At 42.7% G+C, this 23,181-nt stretch overlaps 1 protein-coding gene across 4 annotated transcripts in view; it reads right to left on the bottom strand.

The window, feature by feature from the left end:
- Window positions 1–21,736, bottom strand: part of LOC147080811 (uncharacterized) — a 28,852-nt gene extending 7,116 nt beyond the window's left edge. The window contains exons 1-3 of one of the 4 annotated variants that reach the window (XM_085981081.1): window positions 21,120–21,712; window positions 12,676–12,973; window positions 4,145–4,459 (exon numbers count right to left, since the gene is read on the bottom strand). In XM_085981081.1, the coding sequence (XP_085837207.1) occupies window positions 4,426–4,459; window positions 12,676–12,973; window positions 21,120–21,132 (345 nt within the window). In that variant the 5' untranslated portion in view covers window positions 21,133–21,712 and the 3' untranslated portion in view covers window positions 4,145–4,425. The other 3 variants (XM_085981080.1, XR_015077039.1, XR_015077040.1) reach the window with 3 other exon arrangements.
- Between the last annotated feature and the right edge of the window lie 1,445 nt (window positions 21,737–23,181).

Raw genomic sequence — 23,181 nt, forward strand, 5'->3', positions numbered from 1 at the left:
GAGCCCAAAAGGTAGCACCTCTGCATGGCAAACATCTGCACCCAGAAGGGTGGTTTTAGTAGCAATTGGTGATGACTCACCCAGCTCTCACTAATGGCTCCAAGCACCACACCCAGGACCTTACCTCAGCTGACATGCTAAACCAAGGAATAATGATTGAACACGTGCTGAATGAACACGTGTTGAATGACAGTCCTCTGAAACCAAAAATTCAGCCCCATCATTACCACTGATCTGACAGATAGAAATTTAGTAGTTGTGATTGACTAATTTCACTGCATTTTTTGAGGAATTCATAGAAGGGCGCATTTCCGTTCAAGTTACGCTGGCACCCTGCCATAACTCCAGCGGGCAGAAGAAAATTGGTTGGGAAGCCATTCCACCAGCTTCCCACATTGTCACTTCCAGGATTTCCCACTGACAGTTATCAGGTGTCCAATCCTTTCACCCAAATATGGTCAGAAGTATTGTAAAGAGGCAAAGAAATAGGTATTTTAACCTATTTCTCATCATTTTCACCACAGCAACATTGGGTAGTAGGCCTTAACTTATTGGTGCACTATTGCTGTCACATGTGATGGTGGTGGGTTTAAAATTTAAAGGACCCAAGGGAGGGCAAGTGACTGTAGGGGATTTAATTACACTCCCATGCTCCAGTTTTACAAAGTTGAAATAAAGGCTATTTTTCTTAATTCAAAGTTTCTTAATTTTCCTGTAATTTTATTAATTTTACTCCTATCCAGGTCCGTTTACCCATCTAGGTCTATTTACAATAAATAGAAAGGCATAGGAAAAACACATCCAAGCACAAATTGTCGTCTTCAAAAATTATTTTGTTGATAACTATGATAAATTCAGTTGTTACCTAAATAATTCAATATTACAGATTCCAGAGAAATTAGGATTTTGCACCAGTTTAGCATACCTGGAAGTGTTAAACATAGCTGTTTTTAATAACCTGTTTCTCTCTCCACGGATGCTGCCTGGCCTGCTGAGTATTTCCAGCATTTTCTGTTGTTATTTCTGTTTTGGATAAAGCTTCATGTGCCACTACAAAGGCAAATTCCTTATTGTGATCCAAAGCTGTTGGTGTTAACTCCAGGTGGGAAAGTAACTGATAATATCCACCTTCTTCCTTCTCAGGGCCGATATTTCTGACTCCACTAAGGACAGGCTTTTCATCCATTAGCCAGTTGGTTGAGATTACACTTGGAGAAAAATTAGTTACTTGACACTTAAGAACAAGAGGCTGGCCATATGATGGAATTTCTGGCTCAAGAGTGATGTCAGAAACTATTGGAATTCCTGTTTGAAAAGAAAGAACAAGAATTGTTTCTAATAATGGCAATGAGTAATGTGTGTAGTGTACCAGTAGTCAACCCTGCCCCTCCTAGAACATGAAGTATTGTAATTTGATGAAATTCTGTGGAACAATACAATCAGCACAAAAACAAAGTAAACTAACAAACTGAAAGATGGTGCTAATACTATTTAAATTGTCCATGTTAGCAAACCAGTCTGATATGATAAATGGTTGTGACCCACAATAACATAAGGAGTTAAATGTTTCAGATAACAAATGGGTATCAACTTTATTATCTTTGTAATCTTAAATTCAACATGAAAAATCTGTAATTTTTAAGTTCAGTTGGCTTCTCAACTTTCATCCCTTCGTTAGATAATTGCAAACATCCTGAAATTGGACTATTCAAATATTACAAACAATTAATGCTTTCAGACAAGAAAGCATTTATTTTACCTTTATGTTCTATTGCTATCCATGATTGTTTTAACGTCATAAACATTTTGATGCAGAAAAAAACAAAGGCCTGGATTTTACGATCAGCGGTGAAGTGACAGCGCTCAAAGATCTAGCGATCTGTGGTATGGATTTCACCTTTCCCAATGTTAAATTGCATTCTGACATCACCTATAGGGGATCTTCAGCATCCAGCAACAGTGATGTCATCAAGCAGGCTAAGCAGCCAATCACACTGAATAATACTCACAGACAGCAAACCAGGAAGTAAAATACACTGATTATCCTTCACCTTTTAATCATTTTACAGAGAGCGAAATAAAGATTGGGACATACACATGGGATTAAAGTAGAAGCTGAAATATCATAAACAAACTTTAAAAAACATTGTTTTTCACTATATTAAAAACCTATGGATATTTTATTATAAGGGAGAAATTTGACATTCCACAAATATAAAATTAGTTTTTCAGGGCCAGAGAGATTTTTCAGCAGTAATTATGACTTAGTACACTGTTAAAAACCCAGTTACACCTCATTCAACAAGGCTTAACTTTTTCAGGTGTTTTTACAACGCGATTAAAATGTAAAAAAGGAAGTGCACTTCAATTAAAGTGATTTATAAAGATTTCCGTCTGCGGGGACTTCAACAGCGCACCCTGTGGAAGAGCAGGGAATCACTGACAGAAACTTCTGGATTGCCACGATTAACTGCATGCGCGGACATCAGAATTTGCTGTCAGTTTCACAGGAATGACGGCGAACACTGACAGTTTCACCGTCATTGCAACTGCAAAATGCGGGCCAGTAAGTTCGGAGGCTAAATGAAATTGTGCAATTACTGAAATTTCAGAATAACTTACCCATTATATGTTGATCTATGATCTAGTAAGAGTAGTACTGTAAATCAAGAGTAGCGCAAGGAAGCTTTCATGCATCCAGTATGCGGATATTCAAAAAGCTCAATTTAAAGGCAAAGCTTTTACATTCCCCATTACTTATAATAATTCCTGTCAAGGTCTGTTTGCCCCCTAATTTTTAGTCCATAGTAGCAACATTTGACATTTTCATCTGCTCGCAATGTACTGATGAAGATCAGTCACTTTCTTTGGTTTGATTCCAGACCCGGTTTTGTCTTTTACCCCACTTTCAGAATTAGCCAATCTCTGAATTCCCCCACCCCCATGCCTAGAATTCCAGGCATAGTTAGCTTGTCAGGTAACACTACTATGCTATTTGTTCAACTTATTCCAAATTATGGGCAATTTTGTGCTGTGGCCCTGGAAGCAGCTAGGTTCAGTCTCCCAAAAAGATTCATCATTCTTGGCTAAATTCAAACCTAGGCCACAGAGGTGGAAGGACAATACTAACCATACACTTCAACTCAGTTTTCCTAGGTTTTTAGTCCAAGTAAATTATAGTTATTTAACAGTCAATAATCAAGAAATTGTGTGTTTATTATGGATCTTAGCAAAACAGGTATTACTCGGATAGGAGATGATCTGAAGTATCTTAACAGGCCTGTGTGTGTTAAAACCAAGATCAACTCGTAGATTTGATATCAAACGATACGGTAGCATAGTGGTTATGTTACCGGATTATGATGTTAATAATCCAGAGACGCGAGTTCAAATCCCACCACAGCAGTTAGGGGAATTTAAATTCAATTAATTAAATAAACCTGAAGTTTAAAATAACTAGCATCAGTAATGGTGACCATGAAACTACCGGATTGTCATAGAAACCCAACTGGTTCACTAATGTCCTTCAGGAAGTAAACCTGCCGTTCTCACCTGGTCTGGCCTATATGCGACTCCAGACCTGTAACTGCCCTCTGAAATGGCCACTCAGTTGTACCAAACCGCTACAACAAAGTCAGCACTGTGAGTACCTTCACCACAAGGCGGCAGCTCACCACCACAAGAGCAATTAGGGATGGGCAATAAATGCCGGCCTTGCCAGCGACGCCCACATGAACGAATAAATTATTTGAGTTCAATATTCCCCACTGTAAAAACTTGCTTATAAACATTCACAATTATTTTGATTTAACAACTGTTTTGAAGCAAAAATAATTCAAGTTTATGGTTGAATAAAAGTATTGGAATTTCAAAATAACTAATCCAACCAGGGCCCCATTTCATACTCATCTCTAAAATAGAAAGGGACTGGAAAGCAGGAAATATAAATTTCGTAAGCAAGGGCGCATCAACATTTTCTTCTAAAATTATTTTGGTACAACACATTTGTGGTAACTTTGTATTTAGTTACTTAAGTATGTGAAAATTTGAAAAAACTTTCCTATTTAAATGGAAATGTGCAGCTTACTAGAAGTTTAGTATTAATGCAGTCCAGTAGAGAAACAAACATGCCTTTAATTCATACCTCCAAGGTGCAAGGTGAAAGTGAACCTTGTAGGTCTGTGTGAAGTTGGGAAATGAAGCAGCTCAACTCTGAATTCAATTTGATGATATTCTGGCTTAATTAACAATTTCCATTGACTTTCACGGCAGAAAGACAGTTTTTTCATCTTTCAGGGGGTCGGTAGAAATGATTCCTGGATCATCAGTTCTCTCATCATTTCTGAACCACATGAACATAGTTTCCTTTGGAAAAAAGCTGTGTATACGATCTTTGCTACTTTTCCTGCCGCTGGGAATTTTGGTTCACATCTTATGTATCCTACTAATGGAGAAGCTACTGTAACAACACAAAAAATATATAGTTAGATGTAGTATCTTGCAAGCTATTTCAATTACTCACAGAAAATAAACAAGCAGGGAAGCAGCACCAGGGAGGAAATTAACAGGGAAGAATATCAGGGAGCAGACTAATGGTGACACCACCGCCCCCGCCTTTGCTGAATCCTTTTAGGAATTGAATGCAGTTGGAACAAAACCTGCATTTAATATCAATGCACTCAAGGTTTAAAGCTACATGTGTCAGAGTCTGACAAATTGTGAGAGCTACCACAAGGAGTAGTTGAGGAGAATAGCATAGATGCATTTAAGGGGAAGCTAGATAAACACGAGGGAGAAAATAGAAGGGTACGGGTTAAGAGCCTTTTTTCACTTACTTTTTAAATTTCCCTGCATGGCCATGGGATTCAAGCAGCTCAGGAATCACGTCCATCAACCGGAGGTGTGAGTTCCGTGGCCATTGTGAAGGGATAATTACTAGTCCTAGCCCTTTTCGGGCTACCCCAGACGTTCACCTTCAACTAAAGTTAGAGATAGCCGAATTCTATAAGGCGCTTATAATTGGGTCTAAAGGTCCAGGCTATCTCTCTCTAAAGGAAAGGAATGACTGAAGATCTTACCGTCTTCCAGATAGCACTTTTAATAAGTTTAACTAGACTAACCTTCCGGATATTATGAGGGTCCGGAAAACCCCCCCAGAATTCTGCAACTCCTTACAAAAGAGTGTACAGAAATTGAGTTCGGGAGTTTGATACAGAAATACTACTTGAGACAATTCTAAAAGTATATAAATTTATTGAAGAACCAACATTCAGTTAACAGCTTGTGTGTCAATCGCGACTTTAACAGTTCAAAATACAAATAGCTTACATTTCTTATTCGGAGATCCTTATTCTCAAATCTTAACTACGTACATTTTTACATTTCTTATTATTTCTTAATCCAGAATATCCACCAAAATCAAATAAGAGTACCTTTTCGATCCCCGAGTCTCAAAGAATTAAAAACTTAGAGACTGCCTCTGAAGTTGAGAAATGCTTGCCCTTTCCAGCGACTTATGACTTTCCAGCTGAAAAGCTCTATTTTTATACCTTTTTTAGTGGTTTATCCTTTGAAGTTTTCTGCTGATGCAAGCTAATTATCTCTAGTCATTCTTTCTGTTGACTTTTCTATTCTTACTGTCAATTTAGCTGCTAGCTTGCAGACTTCTCTCTGTTGTTTAGGTGTTTCAAAACTCATCATAAAATGGCTACAACAGATTTATCTCTGATGTCATTTTTATCAAAGGGCTTCCATTCAATTCTTAATATTGACTTAACTGGTTATTATCAGACGTCGTGTCTCCTATGTGTTCCAAGTTCAACACAAACACAATTTAATTGCTTGGTGTATCTATTGAAGTCATATTTTCAAAGTGTTCTTTAGGTATCTTTTACAACATGTAAATCGAAAACACCAACTAGGGTGTTTGTTTTCCTAGCCATCTTAGTTGGTTATATTACTGACTTATGTTTCTTGTCTTTCATTTGATGTTACTTTTATCAAAGGCACATGGTTTTTTAATATTCTGTGTTCCTGTTAGAAGTGTTAGTTTTTAAACACTTTACTTGGGCATTGCTTATTGTGTTGCTTCCAAACTGCAGACTTTTCGGAAGCAAGCCTTTGCTGTTTCAATAGGGTCTTTGTCTCAGTATTAACAATCAATTCCCATTTCAAAAGCTTGTGTGGTGTTTACAGCTTGTGTTAACACTTCATTTTATCTCAGAAGCCTGTATTGACACAGCTTGTGTCGCCAAGGCTTTCCAGACTTTTAAACCCAGTATGTCATGTATTATCAGAAATCTGTTCATAGGATGATGTATTTCTTGGAATATGGCTTTTTCCCTTTACAATTGCTCCAGCTGAATTGACAGCATGGAAAACAAACCAAAATAAAAACAAGTTGATTACATCAGCTAACAGATTGATGGAGATGGAGATTCTGTTCTACTTGAAAAGCTACTGGTAATTGTTAATTCTGAAATTCCTGAAGGGATGCAGGTGCTACCCTGGATGATGATGAGGGAAATACAATTTTCACTGGCCATTCTTGGCTGTTGCCTTCCAACTCAACAGTAATTGCAGTGAATTGAACTGCACTATAAAAAAAATGACATATACCATTTAAATGTTTGTGCTGTTTCTGGTCAGGTTTTTCTCACAGTATGCTGTGATTGTCCAGTTACACATTAAATCAAATCATCAACTGTAACAATTTCATTCTCATCACGCATTCCACTGGTTCAATTTGCTTTCAATCCCTGAATATAACTAATTTAATTTTTCAGTCTGAGACTTTAGGGTGAATTTCTGCAGAGGTTCTCACTTGTCCACTTGTGTGAGTGGACAAAGGGGTGAGAGCATGAGAGCTCACACATGGGATCGGGGGGTGGGGTGCGAGGAGAAAGAGAGAAGGGGTAGTTTTCTAGCTGCTTTTCTCACTTTGGATTTCTAGATCCCCTGCTCCTCAGTTCAGATTTGTTGCTATTTAATTTTGAGTCAAACGCTGAAGCCAGAGGACAGAAGTACATGATATCTTACTAATATTTACATTTGCCTCTTTTTATGGACATTGTAGCTTTAAACTGAGCTGTTCAGAAGTAAACAGACGCAAAGTAATATTCAGTCAAATGCAAAATAAAACACTTTTTTTTTTTTTTTTTTAAATGTGGAGTTTGGTAACTTAAAAGGGGAAGAAAAGTCTGGGCTATTACTTTGTTCACAGTACTCTCCATTGACTATTTGCAAATTATGTTTATAAACATATGCCTCATTTTATTTTAAACCTGTAGTTTCTTATTTGAACAGACCCAATGTATTGGGTCTCCCTGCCTACAAGTTACAGTGACATCACTCATGGGAAGAAGCTGCTTGTTACAGACAATGCAATGGGGCCCATACATTTAGACCGACCTCGGAACAAACCCGTAGCTGCCCAGCCCCAAGAAAAGCACTTTAAACGAAAACTTCGACAGAGAAGAGCTAACTCGGTGCAGATCAAGGATTCTGATAGTTCAGTTTCACATGGGGAAATGTATCAAATAAATGAGTGAGACGCAGAGAAAGAGCTCAATCAAGACTGTTTTGAAAGATCATATTATATGCTTTACATTTCTAAAGTGTATAGAAGTGAAATTTTACCTTTTCTGAGAAATTTCAGTATATAAAAAATCCAATGCCCACGATTGCCATACACATCAATACACTAACAATTACACTTCCGGCTATTATTCCCGCTGGTATAACAACTTCTGGCTTTGTAGGTAAAACACAATGTTCATTTTAACAGTGAGTATCAAAATAGAGCAACATCTGCAAATTAAGTCTTATTCCAAGACATTGATTTACCTTAAAGTAAAACAAAACACACTACGAATGCACAAGTTGATAGAGAAAGGTTAACGTTCCAGGTTGAAGGTTCTTCAGAGTTCTGATTAACATTAATCTATCTCCCTCAGCTGTTGGTCAGCCTGTTACATCTTTTCAGCATTTTTTTGCTTTGACTTGAGCTCCAGAATTTGCAGATTTAAAAAAATCTTCACAATGGTTTACTTTTATGAAATGAAAATGTTACAGCAATGTAGCTTTCTTAATTCATGGCACACTGTACTGCATACCAAAAGCAAATGATATCAATTAAAAAACAAAAAAGTGTCCAGATACTAGAAATCTGAAACAAAAACAGAAAATGCTGCAAACATTCAGCAGATCAAGCAGGATCTATGGAGAGAACCGGCAAGTTAATGTTTTGCGTGCTGAACCGTCCTCAAAACAGAGAAGAGGCAGACAGGGATATTAATACAATTAGAAGGGATGGGGAAAAAAACTATTTTTAAAACTGCCAAATCCAGAGAGGAATCACGAGTGCAAAAGACCATCTCAGTAATGGATTAGAACATTACTGAAACAAATAAACAGCATTTAAAAGGAACAGAACAAATGGAAGGGCAGAGAATCAGACAATAGGAAGCATAACGAGAGAAATCAAAAAAATGTAAATGGCATTTACATTACACAGAACATGTGAATAGCTGAGGCTGTGGGAGGTTAGGCAGGTATAAATTAAAGCACAGAAAACTGGCAAAGCGGAGTCGAGTCCAGCAGCTCCGGAACCTGGGAAAATATAAGCAGGTTGACAGCAAGAGTGCAGGCTGCCGCGCCAGTGGAGCATTCCCTACCCCCTGGAAACACCAGCATACCCATCCCACATCACCAGTACCTTCTGACCAAGCTGAAGTTAGTAAAGTCAATATTAAGGTTAGAGGGTTCCAGAGTGCTCAATAGAAAGATAAGATGCTCTACCTCAAGCTTCATGAGAACAATGTAGAAGGCCAAAAGACAAAGAGGATGGCGAACTGAAGTGGCAAGCCACAGTAAATTTAGGGGCACACTTGTAGACAGAACAGAGGTGTTCAGCAAAGCGATCACTGAATCCTGATGTTGGAGGTGGTGGAAATAGAGGAAGGTGACCTGTTGAATGTGGAAACTGAAGTGGAAGGCGACCAATGGGAGACCCCATCAATGCTGTATGGGGAGGGGAGGGGGTGAGCACAGAAACACGAAAAATGGGATGGACCCAGTCAAGGGTTACAAGAGCGCTGGTGTTCAGCTCAGCAAGGGAGAAGTTCTTCCTCCATACAAGAACCCTCTGTCAGTGGGTTTGATAACAATGTTGGGCTTAAACTGAAGAGGATGGAGCGCTGCAAGTTCAGACAGAGAAAGATTTGAGTCTGAGGAGAGTGGAAGAAACAGACGAGGTTGATATTGTGCCAACAGTTCTTGACAAAAAAAGATCTTGAGGGTAGGAGGCGAGAGGGATGAATCCATGTGGATCTGGAAGGTAGAAGTCAGGAGAAAAAGTCAGATGTGTGAGGGTAATCCACTTGGCCAAAAAAGTAACTATGGAGATGAAGGTGACAGAAGAGCTCAACATCATGTCAAATTTGGAACTTGTTTTTGTGGGGCTGTAGGGAGATGAAGCTGAAGCCCTTGAAGAGGAAGGACGGCTTGAGGTCAGATAATAGTTAAAATACAACAATCACCTGCATTTATATTGAAAGATTTGAGACTTTTAATACCAGTTTTAAAGAAAGCTAAAAAGGATGGGCTAGCAACCCTGGATTGCTCAAAGAGCAGAATTTGGTTAAAAGTATTAATAATGAAGGATAGAACTCAGAACTGTCACAGTTTAGGAGGCATGCTGGGAAGGTTGATCAAGTTCAAAAGGTACTAGGCCAGATTTTGCCAGAGTGGGGCATCTCGCAGCACGCTTCGTTAGTTAGACTTGTTGGTGCATGTTTAAAGAAAATTTGCTATAAATGTGAGCTGACAACGGTGCACAGGGCATCTGGGAACAGGACAAAGTGCATCTCCTTAACCAATGAGATTTAAGGAATGAGAAATAAACAAAGGACTGAGAAGGAGGGTGAAATCGAGTGGGTCAATTCAATGTCAAATCACGTACAGAAAGAGAAAGAGACAGGGAAAGAAAGATTGTATTTTCTCTCTCCCAATCCAGTGAGAATTTTAAAAAAGAGAGGCAAGAGGGGTGGAACTGAACAAGGTGCTCGAAGGAGAAGGTGCCAGAGGCATGGGAGTGAGAGACATCACGGTGTGCCTTGGTGATAAGGGCCACCCTGGCACTGTGTCAAATTGGGTGGGGCAGTTAAAACAAGGGTCTAATGTAGGAGGAAACCCCCCCAATTTTCTGAGATTCGAAAGACAGGTTTCAACATGCAAGATGAAAGAAAAAGTACTGGCAGGATATACTAATAAGCAATCTGACACCCATTACCTGGGTCTCACACCAGCCAAAGCCTGAAACAATGCATATTAAAACTTCAACAACAATGGAATATTCTTGATGGTTCAGCCATTAGAGCTAATCCGTTTCGCTCTCAATCTGTAAACCTATATACAATCCAGAAATTCGGGTCGGAGGCTTCCCGCGGGTGCAAGCCTCCGACCTGCACTTACCTAGCGCGCTGGCCGTTGAGCTGTGGGCCCGCGTGGGATTCCGATCCTGGGCCTCCTCCAACTGCTGGCACGCAGTGCTTGCGTATCCCAGGGGCGCAGTTAGTTTGATGCATCCCCTGGGATCACATGGGCCATGGAGAGCCAATGGTAGCAGGGAAATGCCCATTCATAAAATTGACAGGAAGAGCTGTCAAAACTATAAGCCCCAAAACATCACTAAAACTTCAAATACATTTTTTTTTAAATCACATTTTTAAAATAACTATAAATTACATAATAACTTAAACAATAATTTAAATTTTTGAAAAAATTAATTACATTTTCTAACAGGACTAAAAATAAACTTACCTTTCTTTAAAGTATTTAAAAATAATAAACCTGTGGAAAAAATGTTTTAATTTGAATTAATTCACCACTTACCTTGTTAAAAGCAGGCCTTGTGCCTGCTTTTTACATGTGTAACTCTTGGAGACTTACCCTCCCGGAGAAACCTGCAAAAAAAAAACATAAGTTCGATGCGCACGCGCTGCCTCTCTGGCGTACGCATTCGACCTCTGAACCCCTTCCTTTAAGGGAACGGAAGTTCCGGTTTCCCGTGCATGCCCAGAACCAGCACTTCCATTGGGCTTACGGGTGAGTACCCAGCGCGTACTCACCTGTAGGGACCCGAATTTCTGGGCCATTAACATTTCAAAAACCATGAGGTTAACTTGCAAATGCAGGCAACTGAACAGGCTGGGTGCAAGTGGCCCCCAGGACATGTGGATGATGTCTAGGCAGTTTAGTATATTTTTCTTCTCCTTCAACACCAAGGCAAAAGAGCTCATATCTCAGCTACAGCTAACTACATTGCATTTTAAATGTATATTATTTTACTGAAAGAAAGATTAAAAATGAGAAAATTTCCTGTTTGAGGCATGACAGAGCTCTGCTTCCATCGCAACTACCCTTGTCCGACACAAGATTTTCACGTTCAGCAACTTTTGACAGTATTGGCAGGTATGACCTACCGTATGGAACCAAACTGGTGAGTGACATTTCTTTCCATGTAGCCAAAAACAGTAAATTGCACACCATATTAATGTTGTCAGTATATCTATGAAGTCAGAGTATGAATATTTGGTATGTAAATGCCACAGAATATAGTAGTATTGGGACGTTATTTTAATGTTTTACCCCTACAAAGGTGATTTTCAAAATGGTTTTGAGTCACACCTACAGAAAGGCAGCTCACATTGTATAATAGGAATTATTGAAATTCCCGCTGCATTTTTGTACCTTTTCTCCCCTCGTCAAGTTTCTTCCTTCAACTCCTGCAGAAGGTTCCATGGGCTGTGGTCATCATCTAACACCTCACTGAAGCGACCACTGATGTGCCAGCCTTGACACTCAGATTTGGCAAACTATTCAATTGTGGAGACCTTTACATTCAAACTCCACAAACACAAACTTCTCACAAGAGTCAATTAGTTAATATGAAGTTTAGATTGTTTTGTGCTCCTAGCACAATTACCAAAACAGGAGCACTGAATTTCCAGTTTAAAATATATGAACAAAAAAAAACTCTTCAGCTTGAATTTATCCTGTGGGCATCTAGCACACAAATACTTATTGCATTCATCTGAAATTACCCTTTCTGCTGCGCTTAAAATCATGCCGGCCATTCAGGGAAACAGCAGCCAATATTAATGCAGCTGGTATCAACCAACTATCCAGATGGACGGAATCGTGGGACCCATGAAACATAAAGAACCAACACTTCATCATTCATCCAACAGCAAAGGTCCCTGGCTTCGCCCTCCCAGTGGACAGCGCTCAACCTAATCCGCACAGGGCATGGACGATGCAGTGGAAGATGAGGGATGACCAGAAATGCGACTGTGGCCATGAGTCCCAGACCATGGAAAACATCACATCAACCTGCCCTCTCAGACCTCATTTCTCCACTTAGCATCTCGGGAGGCCATCGAATGGTTAGCCAAACTGGACTCCATGATAAGCTTTTCCCGTCATACGAAACAACGATCACCCTCTCTGCTATTTTAATAAAGCTATTAACCCCAAACCGCAGAATAATTTCAGATGAACACATTAAGCTTTCATGCACTATTATCTCTCAGGAAAATTTCAGTCTTCATTTTATATCTATATTTTCTAACACAAACAAGACTTCATGTGGGCGGCATCAAACACAAAACTTACCTTTGACAGTCAGTTGGGTCGTCAATTGTAAATCTTTGGTAAGTGATTGATGTTTCACTTGGCATTGATGTTTCACGCTGTCTTGGAGTGTTGGCCGCAACCTCAAACGTTGTAGGTTCCATCATCATTTTTAACTGGGGATCCCATGTAGATTTGTTTTGTTCCCCATCTTGTGTTTTCTGTACCCAATTCATCTCAATTGTAATAGGATAAAAGCCAAAACTCTCACACTTCACATACTTCTCTGTACCATTCTCAATTGTGATAGCGGTTGAAGATAATTTCACTTGTGGTGTGGCTGTGAAAATCAATATAACAGATGTTAGACATTTAATACTAGTAGTTTTTCACCCTTTTACATCCTATGAGGTCAAATAATGACTGCACATTGAAATGTCTGGAGCTGAAAATATCCCTTCCTCACAATCGAGGTGAAAGGTGTGCAGGTTGTAGGGGGACATAAGAACAAAAGATGTAGGAGCAGGAGTAGGTCTTTTGGCCCCTTGAGCCTGCTCCGCCATTCAATAAGATCATGGCTGATCTGATCTTGGCCTCAACTCCACATAACCCTCGACTCCCTTACCATTCAAATATCTAACTACCTCCACCTTAAATATATTCAATGACCCAGCCCCCTTATTCTGAAATTATGCTCCCTAGCTCTAGATTCCCCCACGCGGGGAAACATCCTCTCTGCATCTACCCTGTCAAGCCCCTTCAGAATCTTAAATGTTTCAATAAGATCCTCTCTCATTCTTCTAAACTCCAATGAGTATAGGCCCAACCTTTCTTCATAAGACAACCCCTTCATCTCCGGAATCAACCTCGTGAACCTTCTCTGAACTGTCTCCAATGCAAGTATATCCTTCCTTAAATAAGGAGACCAAAACTGTATGCAGTACTCCAGGTGTGGTCTCACCAACGCCCTGTACAGTTGTAACAGGACTTCCCTACTTTTATACTCCATTCCCTTTGCAATAAAGGCCAACATTCCATTTGCCTTCCTAATTACTTGCTGTACCTGCATGCTAACTTTTTGTGATTCATGTACAAGGACCCCCAGATCCCTCTGTACCTCAGCATTTTGTAATCTCTCCCCATCTAAATAATAATTTGTTTTTTTATTTTTCCTACCAAAGTGGATAACCTCGCATTTTCCCACATTATACTCCATCTGCAAGATTTTTGCCCACTTAGCCTATCCATATCCCATTGGAGATTCTTTGCGTCCTCCGCACAATTTGCTTTCCCACCTATCTTTGTATCAGCAGCAAATTTGGCTACATTACACTCGGTCCCTTCATCCGAGTCATTAATATAGATTGTAAATAGTTGAGGCCCCAGCACTGATCCCTGCGGCACCCCACTAGTTACAATATGCCAACCTGAAAATGACCCATTTATTCTGACTATTTATTTTCTGTTAGTTAGCCAATCCTCTATCCATGCTAATATATTACCCCCAACCCAGTGAGCTCTTATCTTGTGCAGTAACCTTTTATGTGGCACCTTATCGAATGCCTTCTTGAAATCCAAATACTGTACACGAGATCTACTGGTTCCCCTTTATCCACCCTGCTCGTTACATCCTCAAAAGAACTCCAGCAAATTTGTCAAACATGATTTCCCTTTCATAAAACCATGTTGACTCTGCTTGATTATATTATGATTTTCTAAATGTCCTGCTACCACTTCCTTAATGATGGACTCCAGCATTTTCCCAATGAAAGATGTTAGTCTAACTGGTCTATAGTTGCCTGCTTTCTGTCTCCCTCCTTTCTTAAATAGGGGCTTTACATTTGCGGTTTTCCAGTCCGCTGGGACCTCTTCAGAATCCAGGGAATTTTGGTAGATTACAGCCAATGCATCCACTATCTCTGCAGCCACCTCTTTTAAGACCCTAGGATGCAGGCCATCGGTTCCAGGGGACGGGTTCACCTTTAGTCCCATTAGTTTGCCTAGTACTTTTTCCCTAATGATACGGATTGTTTTAAGTCCCCCCCGCCTCCCCAACAGCCCCTTGATTATCCATTATTGGGATGCTTTTAGTGTCTTCTACTGTAAAGACCTATCAAAATACTTGTTCAAAGTCTCCGTCATTTCCGTTTCCCATTATTAATTCCCTAGACTCATCCTCTAGGGGACCAACGTTTACTTTAGCTACTCTCTTCCTTTTTATATACCGTTAGAAGCTCTTGCTGTCTGTTTTTATATTTCTGCTAGTTTACTCTCATAAGCTATCTTCTCTCTATCATTTTTTTAAGTCGTCTTTTGCTGGTTTTTAAAAATTTCCCGATTCTCTGGCCTTCCACTATTCTTCGCAACATTGTATGCTTTTGTTTTCAATTGGATACTGTGGTAAACCACTGTTGTTGTTGTTGTTGTTACACACTGCTGTACCTATGCATGCCTCAACATGTCTCGGCTGGCTCCACCCACACAGGCCCAGGTATAAAGGTGATTGACCTGCAGCCCCCTGCCTTCTTGGAACCCAGTTAACCACGAGAGGCATGCTCTGTTCTTTGCTAATAAAAGCCTTTAGTTACTCTCTTAACTCTGTCTTTTATGAGTAATTGATAGCGCATCAATTTTATTAGCAAAAACAAAATGTCGACATTTGCTGAACAGCAGGCTGCTGCAACAAACGCTGAACAGCAGGCTGCTGCACCAAACGCTGAGCAACAGGAGCTGCTGCGAGCCCTCAGACCAACATGCCTGGACCTAGACCCCCAAGAAGCGGGTTCGGCTACCAAATTCGCGCATTGGCTGCGTTGCTTCGAGGCCTACCTGCAAGCCTCAACTGTGACCCTGGACGAAAACAAGTTGGAAATCCTGGCCTCAAAGGTGAGCCACCAAGTTTATACAATAATCCAGGACGCGACGACCTACGCGGCGGCTATCGGTCTGCTAAAAGGGCAATACGCACGCCCGGTAAATACGGTCTATGCCCGGCACCTCTTAAGATCCCGCAGACAGCAGCCCGGGGAATCGGTGGAGGCCTTCCTACGGGCACTACGGATACTCGGCCGAGACTGCGATTGCAAAGAAGCATCAGCCGCAGCGCACACGGAGGGACTGATCCAAGATGCTTTCGTTGCGGGTCTAAGGTCCGACTGCTCCCGGCAGAGACTGTTGGAAAAGGGAGAAATGGACCTGAGAAAGGCAGTGTCCCTCGCGCTCTCGCTCGACGCGGCCCACAGGAATATGGACGCCTTCTCCCCTAACCGCTCCGCAACGTGGACGCCACAACCTTGGGTCATGGGACCGCCACCTTCAACTGCTGCTGCGATGTCCAAGGCACAGAAATGTTATTTTTGTGGCCAGGCAAAACACCCCAGAGCACGCTGCCCGCCGAGAAACGCTACCTGCTCCGGCTGCGGAAAGAAAGGACACTATGTCAGTGCCTGCAAAGGTAAAACCGCTAACGCCAGCAGCGCCGCGTGCGAACCGTGGGGGCAGCAATCTTGTCCGCCATCTTGGGCTCCCCCAGCCGCGTGGGGATCGGGACCATGGGCGCCGCCATTTTGTCCGCCATCTCGGACGTCTCCAACTTCAACCACGGGGGACCCGGACTCAACCACCGCCTCATCTGACGACCACATCGACTCGCTCGACCATACGCTGGCCTCCGTGACGCTGGACCAATCTCTCCCTCATCAACTGTCCAGGTCCATGATGGACATTAAGGTAAACGGCCGCGCCACTACCTGCCTTTTTGACAGCGGGAGCACGTAAAGCTTTATCCACCCCGACACGGTGCGCAGTTACTCTCTCCCGGTCCTGCCGACGCGACATCGGATCTCTTTGGCTTCCAAAGCCCAGTCAGCGGACGTCGGTGGCTACTGTGTAGTGACCCTTTCAGTAAGGGGCACAGAATACAAAAATTTTAAACTCCTGGTCCTGCCCCACCTTTGCGCGGCCATTCTACTGGGGTTGGATTTTCAGTGCCACCTTAAGAGTGTCACATTAGCGTACGACGGACCCCTCCCCCCACTCACAGTCTGCAGCCAACAGCTTTTAAAATCGCCCGCCGCGCACCATTTGCAGCCTCTCCACCCTTAAAGTCCCCCCCCCCCCCCTTGTTCGCTAACCTCACCCGCGACTGTAAGCCCATCGCTACCAAAAGCGGGCGTTACAGTGCCGGGGATAGGAGCTTCATTAAATCCGAGGTAGCAAGACTCCTGAAGGAAGGGATTATCGAAGGTAGCACCAGCCCATGGCGAGCACAAGTGGTGGTAGTGAAGACTGGCGAAAAACAGCGCCTAGTTATTGACTACAGCCAGACGATCAATCGCTACACCCAGCTACATGCATACCCACTCCCCCGCATATCTGACATGGTCAATCAGATAGCACAATACCGGGTGTTCTCGACGATTGATCTGAAGTCGGCATACCACCAGCTCCCCATCAGGGCTGAGGACCGCCAGTACACAGCTTTTGAAGCTGACGGTCGTCTCTACCACTTCCTCAGAGTTCCCTTCGGCGTCACCAACGGGGTTTCAGTCTTCCAACGGGAGATGGACCGGATGGTCGACCAGAACGCGCTCCAGGCCACTTTCCCCTATCTAGACAACGTCACCATCTGCGGCCGCGACCAGCAGGACCATGATGTTAATCTAGAGAAATTCCTCCGTACGGCCCAGCGGCTGAACCTAACATACAACAAGGACAAATGTATGTTTCGTACCAAGCGTCTTGCCATTCTTGGCTGTGTAGTGGAGAACGGAGTCATCGGCCCCGACAGGATGCGCCCCCTTATGGAGCTCCCCCTCCCCCACTGCCAAAAAGCACTGAAGAGATGCCTAGGGTTTTTCTCGTACTATGTTCAGTGGGTGCCCAACTATGCGGACAAAGCCAGACCCCTCATCAAGTCCACCTCCTTCCCCCTGACAGCAGAGGCCTGTGCAGCCTTCACTCTCATAAAAGGAGATATTGCAAAGGCCACAATGCACGCAGTGGATGAGTCCATCCCTTTCCAAGTGGAGAGCGACGCATCCGACTTTGCCCTAGCTGCAACCCTTAACCAGGCGGGGAGACCCGTGGCCTTTTTCTCAAGGACCCTCCAGGGCCCCGAGATTCGACACTCCTCTGTTGAAAAGGAGGCCCAGGCCATTGTGGAAGCTGTGCGACATTGGAGGCATTACCTGGCCGGAAAACGATTTACCCTGCTCACTGACCAGCGTTCAGTAGCTTTTATGTTTAATAATAAGCAGAGGGGCAAAATCAAGAACGACAAGATCTTGAGGTGGAGAATCGAACTCTCCACCTACAATTACGATATCTTGTACCGGCCCGGGAAACTCAATGAGCCCCCAGATGCCCTATCACGTGGTACATGCGCCAACGCGCAGGTCGATAGGCTGAAGACCCTCCACAATGACCTCTGCCACCCGGGGGTCACCAGGTTTTTTCACTTCATCAAATCTCGTAACCTGCCCTACTCCATCGAGGAGGTCAGGACCATGACCAGGAACTGCCAAATCTGTGCCGAGTGCAAACCGCATTTTTATAGGCCAGACAGAGCAAGCCTGATCAAAGCCACGCGCCCCTTTGAACGGCTGAGCGTCGATATTAAAGGGCCCCTCCCCTCCTCCGACCGCAATGTGTACTTCCTCAACATAATTGATGAGTACTCCCGTTTCCCGTTTGCCATCCCTTGCTCAGACATGACCAGTACCACGGTCATTAAATGTCTGAATGACCTCTTCGCCTTGTTCGGTTTCCCTAGCTATATTCATAGCGACAGGGGCTCATCCTTTATGAGCGACGAACTCCGGCAGTACCTGCTCTCCAGAGGGAGAATGCGACGGTCTGGAAGGCAGTCCTTTTAAACTTGAAATCTAAGGGCCTTCCGACCTCTCGCTGGCAGGAAGTCCTCCCTGCGGCGCTCCATTCCATTCGGTCACTGCTCTGTACAGCCACCAACGCTACCCCTCACGAGAGAATGTTCTCCTTCCCCAGGAAGTCCACATCGGGGATCTCGTTACCGACATGGCTGACTTCTCCAGGACCCGTCCTACTGCGGAAGCACGTGAGGTCCCATAAGACGGACCCCCTGGTCGAGAGGGTGAGCCTCCTCCATGCCAACCCTCAGTATGCTTACGTGGTGTACCCAGATGGGCGGGAGGACACAGTCTCCATACGAGACCTCGCACCTTCGGGTGCTCCCGAAACACCCCCCTCGCCATCCACCACTACCCACGCCTACCCCCAGTACGCTTACGTAGCGTACCCGGACGTGCGGGAGGACACAGCCCCCACACGAGATCTCGCACCCTTGGGTGCCCCTGAAACACTACCATTGCCATCCACCACTACCCACAACCCAACCCCGCTAGACGGCATGCCGCAGCCCCAGGACCAGTCATTGACCACCCAACCACTCAATGAGACACCAGACTCAACGTTGGATGCTGCACCATCACCGCCGCCACCACGACGATCAGGACGGCATACAAGGCCACCTGATAGACTTACTTACACGAACCTTTAGTACACTTCACCCCGCCGGACTCAATTTTAAACAAGGGGTGAATGTGGTAAACCACTGTTGTTCTTGTTGTTGTTACACACTGTTGTACCTATGCATGCCTCAACATGTCTCGGCTGGCTCCACCCACACAGGCCCAGGTATAAAGGTGATTGACCTGCAGCCCCCTGCCTTCTTGGAACCCAGTCAACCACGAGAGGCATGCTCTGTTCTTTGCTAATAAAAGCCTTTAGTTACTCTCTTAACTCGGTCTTTTATGAGTAATTGATAGCGCATCAGATACCATCCTTTATTTCCTTAGTTAGCCACAGATGGTTCATCCTTCTCTCAGAGTCTTTCTCTCTCACTGGAATATATCTTTGCTGAGAGTTATAAAATATCTCCTTAAATGTTTGCCACTGCTTTTCTACAGTCTTACCCTGTAATATATTTTCCCAGTCCACTTTAACCTTCATAATTACCTTTATTTAAGTTCAGGACACTAGTTTGAGACCTAGCTTTCTCACCCTCAAGCTGAATTTGAAATTCTACCATACTATGATCACTCTTCCCAAGAGGATCCTTCACTTCAAGATCATTCATTAATCCAGCCTCGTTACACATTACCAGCTCTAAAATAGTCTGCTCCCTGGTTGGTTCCACAACGATTTGTTCCAAGTAACCATCCTGCATACACTCCAAGAACTCGTCCTCAAGTCTACCTTTGCCCAAATCAATATGAAGATTAAAATTTCCCATGATTATAGCCGTACCTTTCTTACAAGCCTCTATTGTTTCTTGGACTATATCAGCAGAACATAGGATAATCAAATGTCTCTACCCACAGAAAACAGACACTTGATGATGTTGCTATTTCCTAGTTTAATGCAAAGGAAAACAATAGGAAAAACAGTGCACTGAATTTCACTGCCTGTTAACCAGCTTTCTCCTGCCATGCCCATGCACAGGCTTATTTACTTGTCATACTGAGGGTAACATTTATTTTTTTTACCTGCAGTAAGGAAAGCATTTTATTTCCCAGGCATCAATGAAAACACAATTACTTTACTATCAGAGTTCAACTCTTGCAATCTTCTTTCAAAATCCTTTAAGAGGCCATATGTACCCCTCCCTTGCTTGCAGCAGCATTACCTCCAACTCAATACCATGGGTAATCTGCTAGTATACTAATAAATCACCAATAAATTTAACAGGAACTCACCAAGTTTGAAATGGTACATTGTTGACAGAATTGTGCATGTCGATTAACAAACAATGACATACAGGAAAAGACCATCTGGTCCATCAGTCTGTCCCACACAATTGTGATAGTTTGTGCATCACAACATATACACGCCCCACCCTACCCAAAACCATGTGATCTCCTGGGAGAGGCAAACAAACAGATAAAAACCCAGGCCAATTTGGGGAGAAAAAATCTGGATAATTCCTCTCCGACCCCTTAGATGATTGAAAATAGTCTAGATCATCACCTTGGCCCTGATAATGTTATGCTGTACCTACCTGTTGTATGAGATGATCTCCACCCCAGCCAGAAACAGGCCCAGCTCTCACTTGAAGGAATTCAGCACATCAGCTGAATATAGTATAAAGGGCTACATACTTCAGGATCGAGGTGATTATGCCAAGTTGGGGGGATAGAGGGGGAGGTAGTTGCTCAGGATGCATATGAGCTATCCTGTAATACTATACCAATACATGCAATTATGTCAACATTTATTGTTTCAACGTGGGCTCTTCAAATACCCATAAAAAATGATCCAACTCCAACAATACTTAAATCAATTTACTTTTATAAAAATTAAAAGGTACAGTAATACAACTAGACTGCTTATAGTTGCATGCATATGGTATCATTTAATATCTTTGCCTGATCTGCTTTAAATTTAGTGTAGTAGCAATTCAGCAGATTGTATGAGCAAAGGAAGAAATCATTCTTGGTGATTCTTACCTGAAACAGTCATCGACGATTTTCCACTTCCACTATCTGGGGTTATAAAAACAACACAGGTGTAATCTCCTTCTTCAGTAAATTGCACATCTGGAAGATAGAGGGAAGCAATTCCCCTCTTCAAATAATCATCAAAAATTGTGGCTCCTTTTCTGTATGGTGTCCGTTTTCCACCAATGAATTGAAACACCTCTCGTCTGGTAGAATCTGGAGCACCTCATTTTTGAAAGAAGCACTGAACTCCCATGTTTTTAAGATCAATTTCTTTAGTCGTGTAACCAGACACTTGGCATTCAAGAAGAACCTCTATTTACAATGGCTTTCACAGTTCTTGAATTCATCGACACAATTAGGTCACCTCCCTCTGCAATAATTAAGACCAAAATTATCAGTATACAAATCAATTTCCTAACAAAAAGTAGGACAAATTGTTTTAGAAAAGAATGATTACTAATGTTAAAATAAATGTGAATTTATGATACATTTGTGTTATGATGGTGCCCGGCAGCCAGTGCTTTCTATAATAGGCACTTCCATAGGATGACAGCAAATGCAAATAGCCTCGTTAGGTGGTATCTATCGGTCACCAGTTATTATGGTGCTGAAAGTGCCGAGGTCTTAAGCCGCATGTAGAAGCCAGAAATGCACTTTTAACATTGTTGGTCGATACAGGCAAGAAATTTTAAATTGTGATTGCAGATGCAAGGATATTTAGCACTGCGCTTTGCAAATAATTGTACATGCATATGTGCAACTGTATCCCACCAGTACCGAGTCCTGACTTGGAATGTGAATGTGAGTAGAAGCAATTATAAAATACTAGCTGGGGGGAGCCCGGCGTTGCCAGGGCTGTTTTGGGGCGGGCGGTTTAAATCGAGTGCCAGGCTTTGGGGCCCTGTCTGTGTCCCTTTGTGAATCTGGTGCCGGGCAACATTTTAAATCAAGTCCCAGGCTTTAGGGTCCTGTCTGTGTCCCTGTCTGTCTACCTTTTAAAAGCTTGAAAGATGAAAGTGAAAGTACTTACAAAACGTTTTTGGTAAATCTTATGTTATTTTTAAAAAGAGATACTAACTTTCAAAGTAGTTTTAGCTGGAAGCTGAAGTCATTTGAGCTGGAAGCTGAAGTGAAACAATGGCTGGCAGATCCCCGAGATGAAAACGATTAGTCCCGCCTACACACACACCGATTGGCCAACCATCAGGGGACCGTACTGTAGGATTGGTCAATCGTGACGGCACAGGATTGGTCGAACCTTAACGTCAGTCAATCAATGCTAGCAGATAATGAGTTTAATTTTGAAGGTTTTTCGCATAAGGCGCGAACAATTTTCGTCCGACCGAAAAGTAAATACGCTTACGACCGTCCCGGAACCGTAAGCTTTCTTCGGAGGTAACAAGCGCGTAGGTACACGGTATAACTTTCGAGCGCATAGCCGGACAGACGCACACCCGAGGACAGACAGACAGAAGGACAGAAGCATCGCTTTATAGATAGATAGATAGCCGCCCACCTGCAGAGCAGACGGACGGGACGACGGAGGGGCGGGACGACGGAGGGGCGGGACCGACAGACCGACCGATTTATTTATATATATAGATATAGATAGATAGATAGATGAATGGGGTATTACAAAAATCGTCAAAGAACCAAGCTAAATAAGTCTAGTACCAACAGTAAATCCCAAAAAACAAAATTTACCATGGATGCAGGGTGGGAAGAGGCAATTAGAATGGGAGGAGTGTGGGTGGAGTATAAATACCAGCATAGACAAGTTGGGCTAAACAGCCCGTTATTGTGCTGTAGATTCCATGTAATTCTACGTAGCCTATTCGAGTCGGCATCTCATCAAATGCTCCATTCCAGTTTGCTTCTGCCTATATTCTTGCTACAAACCAGAGAGCTATTGGATACAATATTTATTCCACGTTTATTTGGCCCAACATTACAATGTATTTGCTTCTTTGTTGCTTGTGCTTTATTTGGACAAATAAAGATCCCAGAAATGTGTCTGCTACACATCACACAAAGGATGCTGAATTCCCTGCAATTCCACATCCAAAAT

This window comes from Somniosus microcephalus, unplaced genomic scaffold (assembly GCF_052327205.1).
Source record: "Somniosus microcephalus isolate GS21.2 unplaced genomic scaffold, FLI_Smic_1.0 scaffold1118, whole genome shotgun sequence".
Classification (NCBI taxonomy): Eukaryota; Metazoa; Chordata; class Chondrichthyes; order Squaliformes; family Somniosidae; genus Somniosus; species Somniosus microcephalus.